This window comes from Xenopus tropicalis, chromosome 7, assembly GCF_000004195.4.
Source record: "Xenopus tropicalis strain Nigerian chromosome 7, UCB_Xtro_10.0, whole genome shotgun sequence".
Taxonomy (NCBI): Eukaryota; Metazoa; Chordata; class Amphibia; order Anura; family Pipidae; genus Xenopus; species Xenopus tropicalis.
Genome location: NC_030683.2, coordinates 24,881,606 through 24,906,743, shown reverse-complemented (window position 1 = coordinate 24,906,743; position 25,138 = coordinate 24,881,606). Strand labels below are relative to the sequence as shown.

Genomic DNA, 25,138 nt, shown 5'->3' with positions numbered 1-25,138 from the left:
TGAACTTGCATGCCCCCTGCTGGCCACCATCCCTGTATGCCTGTCCCCACAGTTATTGCACACCCTAATCAGGAGCAGATCTTCCCATAGAGGGGGGAATGTAAAGATGGTCTACGTTTTACTACTTGTATAATAACCCTTGGCCACCAAGCAGTAGGTATCATTTACTGAGCATTTGAAGACACACATCTGATTGGTTGCTATGGGTTACTAGATATGGGCCAATTTTAGACCTTTTTATTGCATTATACCAATAATAGCAGGGCTAGCAGGCAGAGTTTAGGGAGAAGCAAAGAAGTGGCAGGGGCATCCTGTGCGAGATCAGAAAGAATATCCAAAAATGTGAAAAAAAGTATTTCTTATTAATTGCATTAAAGACTAGGGAGGTGACTTTGCTGCAAAACGGAGCAAAAATATATTCCAAAAACATAAACAACTTCAAGCCATTTTATTATGTAATATCCCAGCAGACATTTTGGGGACTAGCCCCTTCTGTTTGGGGACTAGCCTATCTATCTATCTATCTATCTATCTATCTATCTATCTATATATCTATCTATCATCTATCTATCTGTCATATATCTGTCTATCTATCTATCTATCTATCTATCTATCTATCATCTATCTATCTATCTGTCATCTTTCTATCTATCATCTATCTATCAATCTATATCTATCTATCTATCTATCATCTATCTGTCATTTATCTATCATCTATCTGTCATCTATCTATCTATCTATCATCTATCTATATCTGTCACCTGTCTATCTATCTATTTATCTATCTATCATCTATCTATCATCATCTATCTGTCACCTATCTATCAATCTATCTATATACAACATTTATTTATGGTAAAACCTTAGTTTTACACAAAGCAGAAGCATAGATTAGCCCCAAAATGCTTTTCACAGTTTTGGGCTGACCTACCCAGTTTATTAATGAATTTATCATATGGCTCCCATTAAATATTATAGAATAGTGAATACCATCAGCATCTCTCTATATTTTCACTCTCGCATCGATGTGGTACCATATTGATTGCTTCTGCAGAGATCAATGTAGACATTCTCCATACAGTACCATGTTCTTGGAGCTGTGTGATCTACCTATCTTGCTGTGCCCTTTTAGCCTGGCTTGTTTAATTGATTCCCTGGTGTCTGAAGAGTGTTCTATCTGTGGGATATTAAACTGACATATCTCTGGGGAGAAGTGCCTTTATAAGCTTCCCCATGCCATGGCTTGTCCTTCCGTCTATGCTCATATCATTTCTAATAATAATATTATTCTACTCAGTGCTCTGGGGGGCTTGCTTATATTAACACTTATAGATATATCACCTATAATATCTCTGTACAGGCTTTGAACTTGTTCAATGGCATGGCTAAACCATTACTAACCACTTTTAGAAGTTTTATGGCAAGAGATAAGGAAGGTTAATAAATAAAAAAGGACCTAGGTAAAGCTGAAAGAGAGTAATTATGGAAAATATGAGGAAAGCAAAGGAAAAATAATGATGTGTTAACCTCCTAATATTTCTATAACAAATTATAGTACAGTGGTCTTTCTGCACAGTCCAAAATAAATCTGTGTAAAATTTCCATAGTAATTACCATGCTGGCAGCAGCTACTGCCCTGAACCTCTAAACAGGAGCTATGATAAATATAAGCATTTAATAGAGGCTAAATATAATCAATGAAATATTCTGTACAGTTTCTGAAAGTAACTCTTCCCAGTTCCCCTCTCAACAGTTTGTCTCTCTACATATGCCTTTGTGTCAGAGCCAGTTATTTGATGGACAGCTAACACAGAAAAATTGAGCACACACCAGTAATATGTTATAGCTACAACGACTATATTGGGAGATAGTAACTGTATTTTAGAAATGCTACATCGTTATTTATTGATTATATTTATGTTATTTCATATTTTATGAGATAAAGCTCAATCAAAATCAAGCCTCCAAAACTGTCAGGTCTAACTACAGCTGGCTTCCTATGGCAGTCACTGAATTGCCTTTTAGGTTCTGAAATGTATTATTGAGTACAGGTGACAGGCCTGAAAGCATAATGTATACAGTTCACATTCTCTGAGAAGCTTCCAATGATTGCCTTCCAAAATAATAGGGGCCCATGTTTGCACAAAACCACACCTCAGCCACACCCCATTATTCCCAAATCTACCCATGTTTCTCAGTAATCTACCGATTTCTCAGCAAACCACGCCCAGCTTTCACAGTCCCTGAAACCACCTCCAATTTATGTCCCTGGCTACCAGAATAGAAGCCCTTAAAAAGATTTCCATGGCCTAAATATGCCCATATGGTGGTAAATCCTCTGTGATACCCAACAGATTGCCCATAGGCCAAATTAAGGAATAGGTGGCCATACATACACAAGTGCCCATGTTCCATTGTACTGTTTGTTGGGACCATCAACCCAAATGATTAGACCTGCAGGAAGTGAAGAAGAACTGTGGCTCCATCAACAAATGGAATATTTATACAGGGCAGGTCATCTGCGACCAAGAGGATCAAAGGATGGCCTGTTAACCGGCCCCTTAACTGGCATATACAGCCTAGAATCTGCCTGTTACAGGGACCTAGGGTTACTCAAATGGAGTAGTGTGTTTCAAATTAGTTTCGTAACTGGATGTTTGGATGAAAGTAACAATCTAGCGATTACCTTAACTTTTCAATAGTAGTCTTCTTATTAGAGAAAAGCCATTGGAACAAAGTCTTCCTTTTGAGGTACACAATAAAAGCAGCAAGGAAAATGCAGCCGAATGTCACTATCATCCCCGTGATCAAGCTTCTGTTATCTGCGACCAAGAGATGGAAGATCGTTATAGGAAGACAAAACTTGATACTAAAAACCTTCGGCAGAAGCTGACTCAGCCTAAGATTAAGTGTCAGATGGATACGAACAACATCAGGCTTTTTAAAATAAGTGTATATAAAGTTTTTTTTGGGGTTAACAGAGTGCCCTTCTCCTGTTTTTTCTTGTTTTGATGGTTTGTCTACTCCCTAGAGCTGAGGGGCTGGAACACACGGACCATCCTGTTTACCTTGGTAAGCTTTTTATAGGTTATGAGTGCCGTTTTGCTAAATATATATGGGAGAAGCTGACTCAGCACAGAAACATCTACATATCTGGGGAAGTTCTCTTTGCCAGGTTTTGCCCCCAAAGTGAAATGCCAACTCAGCCTAATTCCATCAGCCCTGGGGTCAGTGATTGAATAACATTAGGTAACTGTGGAGGACGAGTGGCCTATGAAATGGCCCATTGCAGTCCTAGAGAGTGATAAGACTATTCCTTTTGCTATTTGGTCTAAACCAAGCCCAGATCACAGTACCAACTTTCCCAATGGTAAAGCAAAAGAAAATTGTATTCCTGCTAATATGATGGGTCACATTGCTACATTGTTGCCATCATTAAGCCCTTGTATGTTCTAAAGGAGCCCTCTACTTAACTCTCAAGTCAATGGCAAGTGTAAAGAAGAAAGGTGTTTGCATCTTAGCCAAAGCTAATAGGCGTAGATACAAATTAACCAATGGTAGGGCATTGCTTCACCCTCTCCACAGCCCCACCTCCGACCCACCCTGACTCTGCCCAAGCCCCACCTCTTTTATCCAACCCTGGTACCCCTCCTCTTTTACCTGTCGGCCATCTAAATCTGCCGCTGAATAGACTAATAGGCATAGGCATGGTATGTGATACAGTATTGCCATGTACTACAAATGCATGGTGCAAGTACTCCATATATCGTATTTATATAGATGCAAATTCTGTATTTATTTGTGTCCAGCACTGTGCTTGTAGTTAGTAAATAAAGCCCTTAATTACTTACCATGCAGTCTGACTGATCCACTGTCAACGCTGCCACCAAAACCATGTTTGTCACAAAATGGAGGCGCCCATTCAGCTTCACAATGGCAGTTCTTTTTATTATTGCAAACCTTTAAAGGAAAATTATACATACTGTAAGTAAGTACTAATACAAGGGTACCCTGTACCTCTCACATTGACTGGAAGGGGGAGGGGTGGTTGGTGCTCATTATACTAGCCGTGTAACCAAGCCCAATTAATGGGCAAAGTTCTGTCTTTTGCACCCACACTACTTCCTGTTACAGTTAGAGCTGCATTATTTCCTGTCAGCTGATCTCTGAGGGAGCACACAGCCCATCACTAAATGGCGGCTCAAGGGAAAAGATGTAAAAGGGCAATATTTACTGATATATACATTCCAGTTTGTGGAGATTCTTTATTGGTCACTTAATATGATATAAACTACCTGTTGGTTAAGTATTCATTCTGGGGGTATAGTTTTCCTTTAAAGAGATCACAGAGGCAGTCATTTTCACACTCGGCTGATTTTACAGTTGTCACTCTGAGTAGAATTTATAGTAAATACCCCCACTGACAGTCATTAGCAGCGTGACTGAGAGAAACCGTCGTACCTCGTTTGCTCATGTTGCGTTAGGGAGCCGTTTGGGCGCGTGGTTAAGTGATCAGTGACAGTTTAAAGCTAAATATATGCAAAAGGCAAATAGGAAACACATCCGCCGGGTGCATTCCAGAAGAACTCATGTAGTCTCAGCTGAGATATCAGTCACTTGATCCAGGTGCTTAGCAGTGGAGTGCGGAGTTAGCTGCACTTTCATTCTGATATCACTTTTACGGGTGGAATATTAAGCTCTCATCGTCATGTTACCGCTCACATTTAGGCAAGTGACTCATCTCGTCACAGAGAGACACGAGCCCCACGCATTTCATGCTCAATTTCTGAATGTCTAGTAATGACTCTAGTCTTGATTTTTGTTTAATGAGCAACAAACAAGTTGCTCCTCGATCTGTCTGACAGCAGCAAACGCAAGAGATTAGATTGATATCAAATTACCGCCGTGATGGCGTATTTCACCGGAGTGGTTAGAGCTTGGCCGGATTCTTTATGAGATTGTGCGAGGCCTTTTGATATATTAATAAAAATTAGCATAAAAATAAGAGCGTGAGGTGAGAATTCCGGCCTTGGATGCCATTGTTTCATTTAGAATTAAAAGTTTGATAACATCTGGGTCAGAAAGGGAGAATATGACTTCCTTTGTTGCCGAAGCAAAAGTGTAACAAAGGTATTAATGTATTAAAAAGCGAGAAATGAAAGGTATCACATTCAGATTGCTCCTTATTTCCCCTATGGTTTTATTTGGAATTAATTTATCCCATGTATGTGCAGCCCCTGAATTATACAGAGTGCAATATATATATATATAATAGCTGCAATAGGGGGCATAATGTAAGGCTGGTGGTCATGGCTTGTACAGGTAGGCCCAAAAACACAGATCCCCTACATATGCTGAGCAGGAAGATATAAAAAAATTAATATAATAGTAACTAATTATATAATAGATACAATAAATCCATTCCATTATAGTAAATCCTGCCATGGGCAATTCTATCTCCCTCCTGAGCACTTATGAACGCAGCCAAAGTGTAGTAATGCTATAATGGACACAAACATTGTGATTTTGGACGTCATTTTTGGATGCATATAGTTGAGCTACTGTAAGTGCCATTTGAGGTCATTTTCGACCAATTGAAAAAACAATTGCCATGTTTTTTCACCCACAATGCAGTGTTTTCCTGATAATTCAAGTATTACTACGCAATTGTGGCCCATGTGTCAAAACTGATGCAATTTAATATGAATCGGATGTAATTGTACTGAAAGTCCTGATGGTTTCACTTCTGGCACAATGATATGTAATCACGATTATATAGACGCAAATTCACTGCACCAGTTGATGCAGGCCACTGAGGGCACCCAGAAGCTCCAGGGCCTGCGCCAAAAGGTGCTCTGAACTGGAAAAGGAGGTGGGAAACAAGTGACACCAAGTGCAGCTATACAGACAGGGTCACACTGGGCCGGCAGGACACTAGGGAAAAAACCCAGTGGGCCCTGCTGACCCAGGCCTGCTCCCCTCTCCGAGTCAAAACATTTGGGTGCTCCTCCCCCACCCCTGCAAGTAAGAGGTATGGAATATGAGGTACGTGGGCTCAGAGGGGATGTGTAGGCTGGTAGCAAGTGCCATGACTATGGTAGGGAACCCCTAAGGTGACAGCCCTTGTGAGCCTCAGACACCCCAGTCCGGCCCTGTACTACAAGACTGCAGCCAACTTGGCATCACTGCAACTGCGGTTGTAAATAACCCTCATTGCCAACTTGTCTTTCCTGTTGAATCATGTGCAGTTGTGCCTATTTGTGTTGGGGTGTCCCAGAGCTACCTCCACCCTGACCATAGTGGTAATTCCAGGGTTCCCCACAGCGAATGGCATCAAATGGCGCAGCATCACACATATCACACGCCAATGCTGTTTAATGCCAGAAGTCTGATCCAGGGACTGGGCCGATTGCCATGTTGGAGTCAGGAAGGAATTTTTTCCCCTCTGCGGCAAATTAGAGAGGCTTCAGATGGGGTTTTTGCCTTCCTCTGGATCAACTAGCAGTTAGGCAGGTTATATATAGGCACTATGGTTGAACTTGATGGACGTATGTCTTTTTTCAACCCAACTTACTATGTTACTATGCTACTATGTAAGTGATGCACCCAACTCTGAGAATGTTAGCTGCAACATGCAGCCGAGTCAAGGTGCAACAATGGCAGACGCAATTACACTGGCAGCAATTATATCTGTGGGAAACTGCTGCATTATGGGTATAAAAGATGCTCACTTGCACTGCACTGCCTTCATAAATGAGCCTCAATTCATTAATATTATGTCTGTAGGAGATGCATTTGCTCAGCGCTGACTCTGTGGTGTGCGGAACCTGACTGAGCGGAGAGCAGAATGAGTGCCCTGCATGGCTAATACCCTGTAAGTACAGTCTTACTTTCCTTTATATGAGATTCTCTAGGGCATATGGTACAATGCTGCTTAAACTGCCTTAGGGGACCTCTGAGATAAGCAAGCGAAATTAAGCAGAACTATTTCCAGACGCAGGTTTTGGCTCTGTTGCGTTATCAGCGTCGCTCTGTGTATGGAAATGATCGTGTATTAATAGTCTGGCTTCTCCCATTGTCTCATTAGCTTATTATCATCTCAATACTGCGCGGCAGATAATAATTCCCTCATAATAGCTGGTGGAATTTGCTAAATGAATGCCACGCTGCGGTTTATGATTAAATGTAAAATTCAGTGCTTTTTGTTATGAGTTTTTTTGCTTTGTATGTTAAACTTTGCAAGGACCTTCAGACGGCCCTAGTAATAAAGAATAGCGTGTGATATTGTACTCACTCCGTGCCCGTGGCATTTCAGCGCGCAGTCATGGACACCAAATATGCTGATATTCTGACACTTCCGGTTCAGGCATATCTGAGAACAGAAAGTAGAAAATACATTGGATATATATATATATTGGATATATATGTGTCCTGAAGATGGCTTGAGCCTAAGCCGCAATGTTAAATTAAACACCATTTTTTTTCTTCATACAAGTCCTGTGAGTGCGGTTTGTTTGTGCTTACTAATTGTGTTATGTTAACCATGCACCCAGGTAGTACCTGGAGTTCTCAGTGTGCACCATTCCTGGACTTTTTATATATATATTTTATATATATATATATATATATATATATATAAATTCTTCTAGTTATGGCTCACAACTCTACTCTCTTGTCTTGCCTCATTTTATACTGATTCTCCTTTTGCTATCTACATGTTATGTTTTAATGACCCCACCTCTCTGCCCCTCTTTCCCTTGCTACATTCCAATCTATGGTCTCCTCAGCCATTGGGTTTGGCAGCGAAGCTTACATATCCATGTTCTCTTGCAATATCTTTATGGCCCGTCTAGCCTGTGAGAGGCGGAATAGGAAAGGCACTAAGTTAGAGGGCCCACTGTTGCCTAGGACTATATGGACTCCTATGGTGTCCTGGTGGTCCAATCAGTCCCAGGCTTTCAAAAAAAAAGGCTCATTTAGAGGACAAGGAAAGGCAAATCACTTTACTGCCCATGTGTGCAGCCCAGGGATTCCTAGGTCAAGAGAGTAGAGAAAATGGCACTCACTAGAGAAGTACCCTGAACTAGATGTTACTGGGCCACACAGCAAATTCAATTTCGACCCCCAAAACATGGGTAAATTGACACTACACTCCTGGGCCCCCTGCAACTGCTTCCTCTGTAGTTATGCTCCTAAAATGGACTGGGCGTCCAATATCATCAGCTGATCCACCAGGTACCACAGTGCTTCCCAGAAACAAATTTGGCAGTTTTACCCTTGTCCCAATCAGGGATGGATTTGTATAATTGCATTTATAGCATTGGCCTGGCACCCTTATTTTCAAAGTTGCCCATCGTTGGGCAAGGGGCAGAGCAAGGATGGATCATGTCAAAGTGGATTGGGGGCCAAAGGAACATTTTTTCTGCCCCTGGGCCCCATAAAACATTTCCAAACCAATACAGCTCCCTTCATAATGCAAACAGTAACCATTACCTCTGCTTCTCCCTATACTCTGAGCTGCTGATTAAAGCACCCGTCATTCCCATCACCCTTTATAATTAAAATTTCAGTTCCTGTTATACCTGACAGAGGTAGGGAGACTTCTACAGAAATGTAATTTAACTGGTAAATAAAAAGCAATTCCATTTTTACCAAAATGCATTAATGTAATTTGTCATTTTTACGGTTAGTTAAATTAATTTTTGATAGACCGCATAAATATACACTTGAAAAATGTGATGATGTTCTTTGAACTTAGTAATTAACAACTGCCTGGAAAAATGAGCTTTCACACACATTTTGGAAACAATGAATTGAGTTGATATATGAATAATAATATGTAATAAAATCTAACAGAGAGATCAGGGAGAGAGAGAGAGAGCTCAATAGCGTTGATAAGGGAGATGGGCCAGAGATGTAATTAGCACAGAGCTTTAATGAGAGGAGCGCCCACACAAGATTCATGTATTTTGAAAACAACAGTATAGTTTTACATCATTTACAGTAAAAGGATTAGTAATAAAAAGCAAAAAGTAATGATAATAATACTAATAATAATATGTAACAGGCAGAAACCTGTCTGCTTCAATGCATTTGTACAGGGGGATACAAGAAGTAAATGTTGCCTGAGGAATCCCAAAGCCAGTGTTGGACTGGCCCACTGTGGTACCAGGAAGGAACTGGTGGGCCAGGTGTTCGTGGGCCCTGCTTTTCACCCAACCATTTAATGTTTATGCCTTTATCTTGGCCTTTCCCATTTTCTGCATGACAATAAGAGGGTAGAATACATAATAGTATATAAAGAGAAGAGACCAGAGGGTGCATGCTAGAGCTCTAGGGCAGTGTCTGACTGGGGTACCTGGGGCTCTTGTGCATTGCTGCTGCTGCAACCATTGCACCCCTATGCTATGTTCACAGACTAGCAGAGCTGTCTCAGGGTTAGCTGAAAGTGAGGCTTGAGGACCAAAAAAAACCTCTGTACTTTTGACAACCTTTTTAGGTCCTTCACCACACCTTTTAGCCATAATTATTTAGACATACCAGAAGGAAGTGGGAAAAAAGGAAGGGAGGTGGGTTCAGCATAAATATTAAAGATGCCATTGAGTTCCACAGTGGAATGTGTGGCCATCTTTAACAGTATTCATCTAGGTATGAGTATAGTTAATGTCAGTGCAGAGTCAGTGGTGCCTGGGAGGCACAAAGTTGGCTGCTGGGAGGCGAAAGATTGGCAGGACCTAGAAGAAATAGAGCCATAATATAATGGGGGGGGGGGGGGGGGGGGGCAGATGGCAGTGAGCAGGGTCAAGCGAGAATTTGCCTGCGGCCATTGTACAACAGCAGAACGTAGTTTACATAGTGCTGAAAAAAGTCTACTATTGGCAATATAGAAGCTGAGTGAGGAAGGGAGGAGATATACTGTAGAGATTAGACCTGTGGTCTAAGGTTTTCTGGTTTTCCCAGCCGGACTGCGCCCAAAGCCAGAACACCAGAACCTATTGATGCAGGGTGCGAAGGGAGCCCTATTGAAACTGGGTTCCCCTGTGTCAATAGGTGCAGCAGTGCATGATTCTGAATGGAAGGCAGGAAAGACTGAGCAGCACTGAGTGCAACTGTAGGGAACGTTTTGGTGCAAGTACCTTTAATGGCAACTCATTGCAGGGAAAAGCGTAAGTGGCTTACTGTGTCTATGAACCAAAATGAGCCCTATAGATACAGTTAAAAAAGTAAACATAGCCTGCAATACAACCAACAGTCAGCAGATGGCACTGTAGATAGTTACACTTGCTAGACTCAGCAGGCCAATTCTGCAGGCTGTTTCAGGCAAGAACAAATATTGTGAGTGTATACAGAATGTGGATATTGAACTCTTCAGTTGTTGTTTGGCTTTAACTCCCAGTATCCCCTGCTTATCCGTAGAGTTGTAGTTTAACAATGGCAGGGGCACAGGTTTAATATCTCTGATATTACATATATGTACTTTAATGAAGGAGCATGGAGCACACGTCTATGTGTATATGATTGCGAGCTGACTGTATCTGAGTTAAACTATAACATGAATCTTATTATGACAATCCTGCACTGACCCACCCCTAGAGGGTAAACAAGAATCTAATCTGGGGTATTCTGTCAGAGTTCAGCGCTAAAGATCAGGTGGAAGCAGTCACAATAATTAGCAAGAGGCAAAGAGAAACCGATGCTCTAGTCAACAGGAATTCCTCATTAGTGATGATATTCCCTTGAGGCGGCAGTCAGAAGAGAGAAGTGGAATTAGGAGCCTGCTTGAGTATGCACATGGGGGGGGGCGCAGCCTGATTACCGCTATGTTAGGAATTTGAATATTCACAGTACGTAGGCACCCGCCATTCTGAAAGCACTTCAAATAAAAGTGGCGTATCTGAAATTGCAAATCTAGGGAGCAGCCTGCTGGAATATTCAAAAGTCTTTTCTGAATTCCAAATGCACTTGTTATGGGAGGTGGGGGAGAGGTTTGGAGAGTATAAGGCAGCTGCCTCAGTGGGCCCTGACAATATGCCGCACACCCCTCTGGCAACAGTAAGGATTGTGTGGCTCCAAACATTGAAATTCTAGCTTCTCTAGAAATAGGAACATTCACTGACATGTGGGTATGCCTTCTAATGACTTAGTACAAGTGCATATTGGGGGCATTTTGTATAGTTGGATCAAACAGGTACCTCCACAGCCATGTATAAGGCACGCTGTTTAGTAAATGGTTGTAGACCTGCAGACCTATCGGTTTGGAGGTATAGAAATTCACGTTGGAATAACTGGCTTCCTTTGTATGCCATTATAATGATAGGGTTCATTTAAGACCTTATCTGGAGTTGCAAATGTGCTAATATAAACACAGTCATTGTGGGAACTGATATCAAGGAGGAAAAAGTCTTGCGCCCATGCACGGTTTCGGCCTTTGTGCAAGTGTGTCAACTGACACAGGGGAACCCTGGACTTACCACCACCTCAAAGGTGGCAGTTGCTTCAGGGATCCCATTCGGGGAAGTGTTAATATACACAGTGGAATTGAACCTAAATAAAATGGGCACAGGTGTTATTTTTAGGTTGAATGTTGGGAATGACCCAAAATTGCACCAGGGGCTGCTAGCAGGGCATGCTTACCTTACAGTAGAGACCTCGGCACAGACCTGCAACCACATCTACCATACATATAAATATCATAGTGGGCAGGTCCAAACTGGGATTCCAAATAGGCCCTGGCATTCCAAGTACATAGAGGCCCAAGCAGCCCCCCACCAGCCCAATAAAAAGTGACTGTCTAGGCATCGTACTGCAGCCCCTCTGGCATTTGCCAGAACCCACAGAATGCCAGTCTGGCCCAGTGATTAATGTCTGCTTATTGTCTCTATTCTCTTAATTTATTTCCATGCGATTGTATTATTTCTTTTGTCCCTCAGGTCCCACTCTTGCTTCCTTCATCCTTTCTGCTCTTAATAGGCTCTATACCTATAACCTTATTTTAACTTTGGCTTTGTGCCCCTAGCTTCTGTGAAGGTGCTACTGACTGAGCTTGCAGAGCAAATCAAACAATAAAAGAAAAAGACCACCAGCAGTAGACAAACGCTAGGCTTTTTTTCCTGTATACCCCAATCATACTCAACAGTCAAGCGCAATTTCCTTTGGGGGATCTGGCTCAGCTTGCAGTCTTCACTTTGTCTTGGCAATCTTTAGTCTTATGCTTGTTGACCACAACTCTGACCAAAACCCATAACCTCCATGTGGTTTTATAATAACAAGAAGCCAGTAGTAAGCATAGCTTTGAGGTATTTAACCATTGGAAGGCCATGCAAAAGTGTCTGACAATGCAATACTCCAGTCTTAGCATAAGCAGATAATACCCTACCTGAAATAATTCAGTAAGCAATGGTTCACGTATGTTACCAGGCTCAAATAAAAGCATCGCACAGTGAACTGGAACACAATAGAGAAAAATAATTATTTGGTCTAATTTCCCTCTCACAGTCCTTGAAGGTGACTCTTAGTAGCTCTCCTTCCTGTCTGTCCCATGGAGTACAGACTATTTACTACTACAGCTACTACACTGGTGAGAACTTTGGCTATGCCTTACTCATCGTGTATAAAGGGTAACTCACTGCAAGTTGAATAAAATACAGGGAAATGGTTGCCCACGACACTAAAGTTGAATTATTTGAGATCCGTAGACATGGAAGTGAAAATGTAAACAACACTTTTCCTGTATTCCATTCAATCGGTAACCTCCAGTGACAGCACCAACAGTTACAACAGAACCTGCTGTAACTGTATTAATTATTGTAGAGTTGTCCTACTGTCTGCTAAAGGTGTGCTGCCCTAGGCCTGGGCCTATGTGTTCCTTCCACACACCTGGGCTTGTGTATTGAGACCTGTGGGAGGTAGTTGAGTCCAGACATAGAAGACTTTGCTTTTAATTCTGCTTTTTTTACTGCCTTCATTTAATACGCTGAACGTCCTTGCATCCTTATATACTCTTTGAAATCTGCTTGGTATTTGCATATTTAAGTGACGAACATGTAATATAGTCAGGATAAATTACCGTATCATCTCTAATTGACTCAGTTAGGATGTGGAGGAACACAACGTGGTATGTATCATGACAGATTGTACTGTATTGCACCTGTTCCACCCACTCCTTGTCTCTTATCATACATTTCTGTTATTAAATCCCATCATTGTAATTAAGCCTGAAAATATTCCTTAGTTTCGAATTTCTAAGGTAAATGTAGAGCAGGAATATGGTCTCAGCTGAATGATAAGGAATTTGTAGGGAATTGACTGAAGTGATCTATGGAGATTAAGAAGGCAAAGATTGTCTTAAGATGGCCACACACATAGTGATTTTCGATCATCCCCACCCTCCACAGATGTTCAGGGCTGAATCGTCAGATATGGAGGTAGAAACAATAGGATTTCTACCTCCTTCTGCCGATTCAGCCCTGAAGGTAGATTTTGTTGAGGTGCCTTCAATGCGCCCAATCAAAATCTTTTAACCTGGCCGATCGGCGAGTCGACCGATATCCACAGCCTTCTGCGATATTGGTCGCCTCGCCTCGAGGTTTCATACGATAACGAGAAACGAGGTTTCATATGATATCATCAGTGCGTGTATGGCCAGCTTTAGTCCCATCAACCAATCAAACTTTGGCCTACATTTCTAAACCAATCCATGCCCTGTACTTAATGGTAAAACCTAAAGATTGGTGGTGACTAATTAGTGACAATAACCATTCCTTTTTGCCCCTAGACTGGTGGAACTCACGCTGCTCTGGGGATCTGCAATGCAGATTGCCACCTCACAATATTCTTTGACACTGTTTTAAGTGGCAGTTTGGCCTGGGGGAAAAAGTAGTAATTATTATCACTGGAGGTGCCTAACATTTTGCCTCCCCCGCTCGGCAGCTTGTACGGGGCCCACCTAATGGCCTGCCCAGCTTTAGTGTGTATTTCCTTTAGGTGACAATCAATGAATCAATACTTGGGATTTATATATGATATATATGTGATCTGGCTCTGACCTAAAGCTTTAACTGGGGCATTGACCTTGAACCAATTTTCTTTTATTAGGCAAAAAATTATGTTTTGGGTTGACTTGTCCTTTAAGCAGCAGCACCAGCAGAGGAGTCTGAAGGCATTAGGCTTGGGGCTCAGCTAATGACAAAGTATAATTGTGCTGGTGCAGTACCAAATCAGACACTTGCTTTCATAGTCTAACATGCTACATACTGATTAAAGCTAATAGCTGATTGGTAGTGATGGTTTTCAGCAAGCAGATGAACCCCAGCATACTCCCTCCGATTGGGAAACATTGTTATGTTCTGAGCTGCTTGGCCTGTATTACAGAAGCAGTCAGAGGGGAAGATGGACCTATAGAGGCAACATATTACTAACACTTACTTTTCCTTCTTCACATTTGGTGCCAGCCAGGACAAGCCCGGGGTCTGGCAAGTCATCCCCCAGATAAACATGAGTCCCACGGCAGAGGATGCGACGGCCTTCTTGCAGCGGAATATTGGTTTCTATGGAAACGGCATTAGTGCCAATTACAGGACGGTTTGCTCCTCCTTGACACTGAATTTTTCCACATTTGGCATCTCTTAAAAATAAAAAGGAGAGAAATGGAACAAAATAAGTGCTCGTTCCATTGAAAGCAGAAGCACGGGGCCCAGTTCTATAACCCTCTTACCTGTTCTCACACTTGGTAAAAGATCCGGTAGAATCCTTCCCACAGTTTCCATAGGGATCCCCGGCTGAATTGACTCTCTCAAAGCAGATCCCTGGGGCAGGTTTGGCTCCTGAAAGGTGAGACATCAGCACTGGCTTAGTTCATTTGTCCTGAAGTCAGGCCCGGACTGGCAATCTGTGGGTTCTGGCAAATGCCAGAGGGGCTGCTGTAAGAGGCCATAGACAGTCACTATTTATTGGGCCTATAGGGGGCTGTTTGGGCCTCTGTGTACTTGGAAAGCCAGGGCCTATTATGAATCTTAGTCCAGATATTCCTGTTAGGTATTTGCCCTAGTCCCCTAGAAAAGCAAGGGATTCTGGTAGTTGTAGTTTAACAACTGCAATGCCAGGACCCTTCCTCTCTAGTTCAATTTAAAAATGGCAACAAAAGCAGAATATCCAGATACAGTACCTGCCAGGCTGGTCCTCATTTCTAAGATCTTTACCATTTTTATCATTCATGGCTGAGTTAATTGGTAATTACATCTGCCTAATATTTACTTAACATTTACTTTAAGCTATGCCTGTGCTCTCTTAGTGCTCATGTGGGGAAGAGAAAATCCTAAATTTGTGGAAACTAGTGATTCACTGTCACCAAGAGCCTGTAGATTGCCACTTGCTTCTCTAATGGGTGCTAACTGGCGGCGAAGCATTAGAGGGAGCCTTTGGAGTCGAATTAACAGCGGAGAAAAGTATCTGTAGGTTGAAATACAAGGAAGTAAAATGTATAAATGTAATGGAAAAAGAAAGGCCTAAAGGGACAATTTTCTTCCTGTTTCTCTATGGATTTGTCTAATAGAAATGTTTAATTATGTCGTTATTTAGGCTTGGTCTGCAGATTCTGTCATGCACAAAACTCAGTTGTTCTGTGGTCCTACATCACAGCCCACTCTATCTTCTCTCCAGGCCCTGCTTTAGTATAAGAGGGCTGTCCCTTATTGGTCAAAGAGCAGTGGTCAAATGCCATAGAGCAGGGATCCCCACCCTTTTATACCCATGAGCCACATTTAAATGGAAAAAGTGTTGGGGAGCAACACAAGCATGAAAAAGGTTCCTGGGGTTGCCAATAAGAGCTATAAATGGCTACTTAATAGCCCCTATGTGGACTGGCAGCCTACAGAAGGCTCTGTTTGGCATTATACTTGACTTTTATGCAACCAAAACTTGCCTCCTTACCAGAAATTCAAAAATAGGCCCCTGCATTGTGGCCACAGGGAGCAACATCCAAGGGGTTGGGGAGCAACATGTTACTCACAAGCCACTGTTTGGGGATCAGTGCCCACCAAATCAGTGGCAGATGCAGCCACCTACATTAAATCTGTACAAGCAGATTCCATGAATCTCTGCCATTATGGTATCCCCTTGATTCTAAGGAAAGGTAGAGTATAGGTCCCCTATTTATGTATCTGACATAAACCTTCTGTCTGTCCAGTTTCCACATAAGGAAACCTGCACATCTCAGTGCATTGCATTATGCCTTAGCTTTCAGAAGGAGCCAGCACTACACATTAGAACTGCTTTCAGGTAACCTATTGTTTCTCCTACTCCCATGTAACTGGAGGAGTCCCAAGCCAGACTTGGATTTCTTACTATTAAGTGCTATTCTGATACCTACTGGGAGCTGCTATCAGATCGGGGACCGCATTGGCTTGTTGATGCGGTCCCCGATCCGACTTTGCCTATATCCGTCGTTCTAATTCGATCGTTTAGCCCCAGCGAGCGGATCTGAAGGGGTATTGCCACCTTTAGTCTCTCTTCCAGGGTCAGACTGGGCCACCGGGAAAAATCCCGGTGGGCCCTAGTGGGCCCCAGCGGCCCAGTCCGACCTTTGCCGGCGCTCCCCCTACTGACAGTTCCTCCCCGACGTGTTCAATTTATACGCACTTGGGGAGGACGTCAGGCGGGGGCCCTGCGGGGGGTTAGGGGGGCCCCTGGGGGGGGGTTAGGGGACGCGGCTGGGGCACCTGCAGGGCCCCTGGGGCGGGAGCCCCGGTGGGCCCTGCACCCCCCAGTCCGACCCTGCTCTCTTCTATTCATATTCCTGTCTCTTGTTCAGACCACTGCCTGGTTGCTAAGGTAAACAATTGCCCTAGCAACTAGATAGCTGCTGAAATTCCAATCTGAAGAGCTGTGAAACAAAAACCTAAATAACTGAGAGCACAAAAAATAAAAAATGAAAACCAATTGCAAATTGTCTCTAAATATCAATGTCTATGTCTTGTAGATTGTAAGCTCTTTTGGGCAGGGCCCTCTTCACCTCTTGTATCGGTTACTGATTGCTTTATATGTTACTCTGTATGTCCAATGTATGTAACCCACTTATTGTACAGCGCTGCGGGATATGTTGGCGCTTTATAAATAAATGTTAATAATAATATTATGTCATGCTAAAATTTAATTTAAACATGAACAACCCCTTAAAAATTAAGTCTATGGGAGACGCACGTCTCGTAATTCAAAGCTTTCTAGATAACGGGTTTCTGAATAACGAATCCCATACCTGAACTAGTACATGTATAGGCAGCTTTAGTCTACCAGGACCCAATAAAGTTCACTGCTTTGTTTGGGAAGGGGCGCAATCAACTCAGCAATTTCCTCTTACAGTAACGCTGCCCATTTTATATGCAGAGCAACGCAAAAGAGAAATATTAATCCTGGACATGCATAAAAAATGAAATGCAAATATTATATAAAGTAAAATTATAGACTGACGGTAAAACTTTAATCATTAACTGCATAAAATTATCTTCCCAAAAGGTCTCATAAAAAAAAGCTGCGTGTTTTGTATAAAGCAGCAAAACATATAACTATAATTATGGAACTACTGAGGTATCAAAACGAAGGGACTTTCTCAGGCAAAGCTAAAATGCAAAATTAATTTTGTGTTCCGAGTTATTTCTCATTTTGCTTCTCTTAAGGGGAATCTCCTGTAAACAAATAATAAAATCAATGGTAAAAAAGCTGTTAATTTCATTCTTTTTAAAATGTGACGATGCGGTGGCTGCAGGAGTTACGTGCCCGCTTATGCAAAATGGATTCTGCGTTGTGCAATAAATAAGATTTAATCGTCTTTTTTATTTTTTTTTTTGCTTTGGAAATCATTTTTAATAAACCTTGTTTGGAATTCTTTTGCTGAGCTCGGCAGAGTTCATAAGCTGCAGCCATAACAAATCATGTTTCTTGCATTAAAAAAAGAGCCCATTAACTGGTATATTCTTCAGCGGTAAATACCGAAATGTCAAGGTCGCTGCTCTGATTGGTCACTTTAAAGAGTCCAAACAGTGCGAGAGAAACAGCGTCGGATGTAGGAGAGACAAATGTCATTGTTTTTCCCCAAATAAGTGAGTTTGTAGCGTTCTGTATCGACTGAACGTTGGGGATAATGGGTTAACCCTTGCCCCGGGGGTCGGAAGGATTTTAAGTGATTACTTTTAATCAGGACGTGGGAAGTCTTCTATATTTGCTTTGTATGTGGAATAGATTTTTTCGGTCTCAACCTTCACTCATTACTAGGAAGAGCCATGTCTGGCAATCCCTGTACGGCCGGCACTCGTGTTCATTTCAATACAGGGTCACATACTTTGTTAATCAGCCAGTGATCATTAATGGGAAATGGTGCCCCAGTCACTTCTTTATCATAGGCAACACTTGGGCCCCTCAGTCTGAAGTAGAACCAATGATAATAAAATTGTTAGAAGGCATCAAATGGCAAATAAGGTTGCATCTGTCATAGAAACTGATAATAATAATATCATTTTTTGCCTAATAAAAGAAAACATAATTCTAAGCAATATACATTCATCACAGATTTGCAATGGTTTTTAACTTATTTGTATATATAAATGCTATAAGAAGCAGTGTTTGTCCTTTTCGATTCCCTGCCCTGGGGGCTCTGGCGTTTGAAACAATGTAACACAAGGCAGCAGCCTGACAGACCTGTGTTGCTGGAGGAGACTGACCTTTGCAACATTGTTTAAACAGTAACACCCAGGAGTTCAGCAAATGCTGCTTTCAATACCAATTATATTTACAAATAACTTTTAAAGTACAGGAATAGGACCCATTATCCAAAATGCTCGGGACCAAGGGTTTGCTGGATAAGGGGCCTTTCTGTAATTCGGATCTTCATACCTAAAGTCTATTAAAAAATCATTAAAACATAAATTAAACCCAATAGGATTGTTTTGCATCCAATAAGGATTAATAATCTTATTTGGAATGAAATACAAGGCACTATTTTATTATTACAGAGAAAAAGGAAATCAAGTTTAAAAATCTGAATTATTTGATTAAAATGGAGTCTATGGGAGACAGGCTTTCCGTAATTTGGAGCTTTCTGGATAACGGGTTTCCGGATAACAGATCCCATACCTGTACTAAAAATTATGTTTTCTTTTATTAGGCAAAGATATTATTTTTGGGGTTGACGTGTCCTTTAATGAAAACTTGGCTTCCATTGTCCATATCATCATGGTAACATACACAACCTTATGATTTTTGATAACTTATAAGCTTAGCTTCTCAGCTGCTGCCCACACTGAGCATGTGCTGTGCCACTGGCACTCAAAAGATGGGCTAACCAGATCCAATATGGCAAGCTCCATTGGACATATTTGAAGGCCTGGATCATTACTGCTTAAGGGCTACTAAACCTTTTGGCTGCTACAGTGAGTTCTATATATAAAATACAGCATTTCTAGCCATATTTATTCTTAGACTTTAGTTTTTTTTTTTACTTTCCCTTTAATGTGAAAATAGTCTCAGAGGCTAAATACAACAGTATTTATAGCTCCCTACACTGTAATGTGCTGATTATCTCAAAGGTTGGAGTATTTGAGCAGGACCAGATTTCCTCACCCCTCCCTTTGTAGGCACAAACACATCTCCTTATGTTGACGGTCAAATACACAGGAAATATTTTCCTCCTTCAGGCTCCTGCGGCTTCGGGAAGTCGTTCCATCTTGACAAGATCAACATCTGTTTTTGTGATGGAAGAGCGCTCCTCGGATCTACGACAAATCGCGTCTTGTTTTGCACCTGCAAAGCCTGTGGCGCTTAGCAGGGCTAATGAGTTCTGCAACTTACCTTTTGCTAATTGGTTTCAAGCTAGTTAGTATTTTCTCATGACTGAAATACATTAGTCTTTTGTACTTTCCCACCCTGGTTTATCCTTCATTGTTTCTAAGGAGGACGCCTGCATTGAGTTGGCTGGGGATAGTATAAGTAATGCTCAGTAAGTTCTAACAAACATAAATCATGGAAAGGAGAAGTCAAATGAATCCCTAGGGATGGTAACTTCTCTGCCTGCAGAGCTTTCACTGACATTGTATTGTTTGGGAAAGGAGCACTGGCAAGATATAAGGGGTCATTTACAAGGGCGCACTCTGCCTTCCAGCTGAAATGAATTGCTAAAGGTCTCTGCATTCCATTTTGTCTGCCCCCATAAGTACAATTTTGTCAGGGTTTGGCAATGTTATATTCATTAGGGGCAGCAGGCATATAAGTGTCACCCTTCCTGTCCCCTTCCTGTAGAACAGGGCTCCCCAATCTTTATTACTGGTGAGCCACAGTCAAATGTAAAAAGACTTGGGGAGCAACACAAGCACCATAAAAGTTCATGGAGGAGCCAAATAAGGGCTGTGATTGGCTATTAGGTAGCCTCTATGCACACTATCAGCTTACAGGGGGCTTTATTTGGTAGTAAATCTTGTTTTTATTCAACCAAAACTTGCCCCCAAGTCAGGAATTCAAAAATAACTACCTGGTTTGGGGGCACTGAGAGCAACATGTTGCCCCCGAGATACTGGTTGGGGATCACAGCAGTAGAAGGTGGTGGTGGATACAACGGGGCCTTGTACTTACAGCCTGCCTGGACCCCTACAGAATTTAAAGGGGTGGTTCACCTTTAAGCAGCTTTTCAGTTGGTCTTTGAACTATTTGACTACTTCTTCTACATCTTTCCAGCTTTTTATTCCTTATCTTTCTGTTTAATCCCTCTTTTAATCATATTCCAGTCTTTCATTCACACCACTGCCTGGTTGAAGCCTATACATAGTTACCTAAGGCATTGGTCCTCCAACTGTTGGGCTGCCCTGCTGGAGGGACCTGGAGCAGTTGCAAGGTGAGCACAGCCTGAGGGTTAATTAGGGTGAGATTTGGGGCAATTTATGGGATGCAAGCTCTTTTAGATACCCCTGAAAGCCCAGCTTTAAGGTTATTTATGGTGAGATTTGGAATGAAGACTTATTCATATAATTTTGCCCTGACCAAAGGTGAGACCTTGGCTAATAAACCTACAACCACTGCCCTAAAGGCAGTGAACCTTGTGGATAGGGGTGTTTTGGGCTCAGATCAAAATACCTTGTTTTTTAGCCCTAAAACTGCCACTGCTCTAAGATTTTCTAGGACCTGACCATCAAACTATACCCAGCACCCTGCTGCCGCTTCTGTCTTCTCGTGTGTAATCTTGCAGATTCAAGGATTCGTTCAGCAAGAGGAATAAAACATGTACTTGATCTCATACAGAGTTTTCAAGAGGCTCAAACAAACACATAATATAGTTTGTCAACACGGCTACCTGTGGCAGCTTTCTCCTCGGGAAACCCATGCCATGTAAGCTCTCTTGCAGGCTGATTTCTTGTTACAGTGTGTCAGTCCAACTGGGATAATTAATAGTGTGAGTAGGAATTGCACTTCTGCTTCTTTGTACGCTCCACGGAGTTCTTCCCCTTGTAATTTCTAATCCTCTATGTCATATTTCTATGCAGATATTGGAATGTGCGTAGCTACCTGCAATGCCGGCTCACATAGGTGTCAGACTGGAGGAACATATATTATTCCCTTTTAAGTACAACATGTTGTTCTGAATATAATTCAAATGAAATATCCTTAAGATATGACTTCATTGGAGGCCACGATGCCTGTTCTGTAGCATAGGTTATTAGGCTACATACTCATGGGTATTAAGACAATATTTGAAATCAGTCAGACTGACAAATTGCAAATGCTGTATTAGTGCTGCAGGAAGACCCCTTGTCCCACAATCCTCACCCCCCATTTTAACAACAGAAACTGCATTTGCAGGATATTGAAGGAGCGCTGAATCCACCTAACCTCAAATGGAGTAAAGATGCCCACAAGTTCTTGATTAGACACATTTAGTAGAACCACCCCCCAAAAAATAAAAAACCTTATTATAAAATATGTATGTTCTCCTACATATGTATATTTTCTTGCTTGTTGAGACTTTGGTCCAGTGATTTGTATCTCAAGGGCCATCCTTCATTGTGTGTGACCAAGTTGGGATGGATGTCGGGGATTTAACACCTAGTTTTGTTATTAACACAAGCAATTCAACATCGTCTTGTTATGAACAAATTGATGTAAAGGTGAAGCACCAAACAATAATTTGAAGCAAAGCGTATAAGAACACTGCATTTAGAAGACTGGATTGAAGCTTTTATGAATATGATATTTTTTATATGACACCATGAAACCTCCTTACTCCGTGCTTGGTTTACTGCACCATCATGAATACCCTCATTGGTCTCTGTCCCTCATAGCTGGATCGCACTAACATAAAACATATCATTCTGGAAAAACCACAATGACTGCAAAAAATACCAAATGGTTACTTGTGCAAATAAGCAAATCTGCAGCTTTAGTGCTATAGTGGGTATAGAAATTCATGCCATTGTACCTTGGGAAGTCATACCCAACTAGTTGACATCAGGCCTGTACTGGGATTCAAAATAGGCATTTCAAGTACAAAGAGGCCCAAAAAGCCCCCTATAGGCCCACTAAGTAGTGACTGTCTATGGCATCTTACAGCAGCCCCTCAAAACACATACCCAGATAGGATGCTTACCTTGGCCCCATAGTGTAATGCATTGTTGCTCATGGGTTTGGCACACACCGTTATAGCAGTATCCCTCTATCTTGAAACATGGGTGGCCATCATGTAAATAAACATTGGCTGGGCAGTGAGCGCTGGTTCCAGAACAAAACTCAGGCAGATCACAAAAATTGTTTGCATCCCTGCATGGAGTTCCCGCTGGCTTTAGCTGCAATCCAGAGCATTTTACATGTAAAAACAGCACTACGCATATCTAGCAACTGCTTATTTACTCATTTTCTTCAGTAATGGGACATTCGTGGATGTGAGTGATGCCATGTTGTTAACAGAAGAAAACAAGTATCTGTAAAGAACATGATTGTCCAACATGTGGCGTTACTGCTGTCAGTGAAGGACCACAAAACAGCGGCCATAGCTGTTCCTAGAATTCCAGGGCAGCCTTGGCCCATTTGTCATTGATAGATACAATGCAATGAAATACTGGTCATAAATGTAAGTTCACACCCAGGATAATGTGGTCCAGTTGCTTATGTTTCAAACCATGATCAAAGGGACAAGGGCAACTGAGCAGTACTCATGTAATTCCATGTATGCAGGCCAATCAGATATTTGCTTTCATTCAGCAGACCAATTATTACATTATACCTTTGGGGTGGGTATTAAATTCCTTTTTATATAAAAACAAATTACCTTGCAGTCCTCACAGCAAAGTCCATGTGCACAGACAGCTCCTGGCTTCAGCATACACAGGCTGGCATTACAGCAGGGGTTTGTACATTCCTATAACAGAATCAGAAAAGCCACAATTAGGATCTATGGAAAATGTATTCTGCTCATCTCCCAGTGAAACTATTTGATTATTAATTGCATGAAATCTAATGTGCATGATGTTTGAGATATAGGTCTATACTATTTGGCTACCCAAACAATAAGTGTGACTCTCTAACTTTGTCTAAGCCGTATATATTAATTCAGTGGTTGTTAGATTTTTTTGTAGGTCAAACCTTTGTCTAAGATGCCCAACTGGGCTCAGAGCAAGGTTACACGTCTATGAAACCTTTGCAATATCAGCTATTCAGCTATAGTTTTAATAATACATTAAGTAACTTCCCACCCCTGATTTAACTCTAATTGATCCAAATACTAAAGTTCCAGGAATAGCTAGAAATTCACACCAACTCACTCTAACCACTGTTCCAAGCCCCCCGGTCTGCTAACCACCGCTTAAATCATCCGGCAAGCTTTTAATTACTAGAGCTTACATGATATCTTTAAAACCTCCTTTGAGGTCAGAAGATCTCATGTAAGTTAGTAGAGATCAGGTATACCATCAGCCTGTCCTAACTAATGTACATCTGAGTTCGCTTATTCTAGTGACTAAGATATTTTTTTGTGTTTTAAGATCAACACAAGGGCGGCTTTAAGGTACCAGTGGGCCCTGGGCAAAATGTAATTGGTGGGCTGCCCCAAGAAATTTATGATAGAATAACCCTCAAGCACATGAAGTTCAATATAGTAAGGCAGGTAGTGAAGAAATGGCTTGCATTTACAGCATTAAGTAAACGTGATCCTTAGGGGTGCCACCCTGGGCCAACAGCCCAAGAGTTGAAAAATTACAAAATGTTGATGCCACAAGATAAAGGCAAAGAAAGAGCTCTTCCAGTTGATTAAAATGAGGGGTCTGCCATCTTTGCAGGATGCCAAAAGTTATCACAGATGAAAAGCATACTACTACTGAGCCCCCTATCCTGGTGGCCCTGGGCAAATGCCCCTTTTGCCCATTTATTAAAAGGGCCTTGGTTAAGCCAGCCATCCATGCTAAGATTATTTTAGTGGAGAGGACTGGATCTGCGGCTTGGTGTCGTCCTTTCCCAATTGGACATGTCCAACTGATAGATATCAGGCTGGTTAAACAAGAAAACTGGCCACTAACAAAAATACAACATATAAGCAAGAGAGCCAAGAAAAAGAGTTTCTTTTATGATTTTCTTTCTTTCATAGTCACTGATCTCATGTGTGTTTCTTACTGATCCATCCAGGCACAAAATGTCTACAAGCTGAACAATGCCTGTTGGAAACCTTGTGGATTCATAATGTCAGCCTGTCCCAGACCACAAAGATGACACATACAGATACAAAGCTTTGTCATGCTAACTCATCCACTGAGGCATAGAAATCTGATACAAGTAATCGGAATTAGCTGTATTTATCTGAAAACCTTGATTTATTGTTATTTTATGCCTTTTATCCCATGTTGCAATGTTTCTTCCTTCAGCACTAATTCATTCAATTGGCTGTGACTAATTGTCTGCAGCCAGGGACTTTGGAAAAGGAATGCTCACCCTGTGCATTTAGCTAAGGATTGTTTTCTACATAATCTGTAGCTGAAATACAGTATGCTTATTAATTGCATGAAAACCATCAATGGAAAGTAATCTGGGCAAAGTCTGCAAATAATGTGAGATAAACATGCATAAGCTATAGACCTAGGACGGTGCAGGTTTGAGGGGTAGTACACTCTTCCTGTGCTCC

General features: G+C 41.7%; 1 protein-coding gene across 1 annotated transcript in view; it reads right to left on the bottom strand.

Moving 5' to 3' along the window:
- Positions 1-25,138, bottom strand: part of adam12 (ADAM metallopeptidase domain 12) — a 317,400-nt gene that overhangs the window by 18,579 nt on the left and 273,683 nt on the right. The window contains 7 exon segments of the mRNA NM_001040014.1: positions 2,687-2,822; positions 3,852-3,960; positions 7,295-7,372; positions 14,425-14,623; positions 14,714-14,822; positions 22,619-22,814; positions 23,297-23,386. Of these exon segments, the coding sequence (NP_001035103.1) occupies positions 2,687-2,822; positions 3,852-3,960; positions 7,295-7,372; positions 14,425-14,623; positions 14,714-14,822; positions 22,619-22,814; positions 23,297-23,386 (917 nt within the window).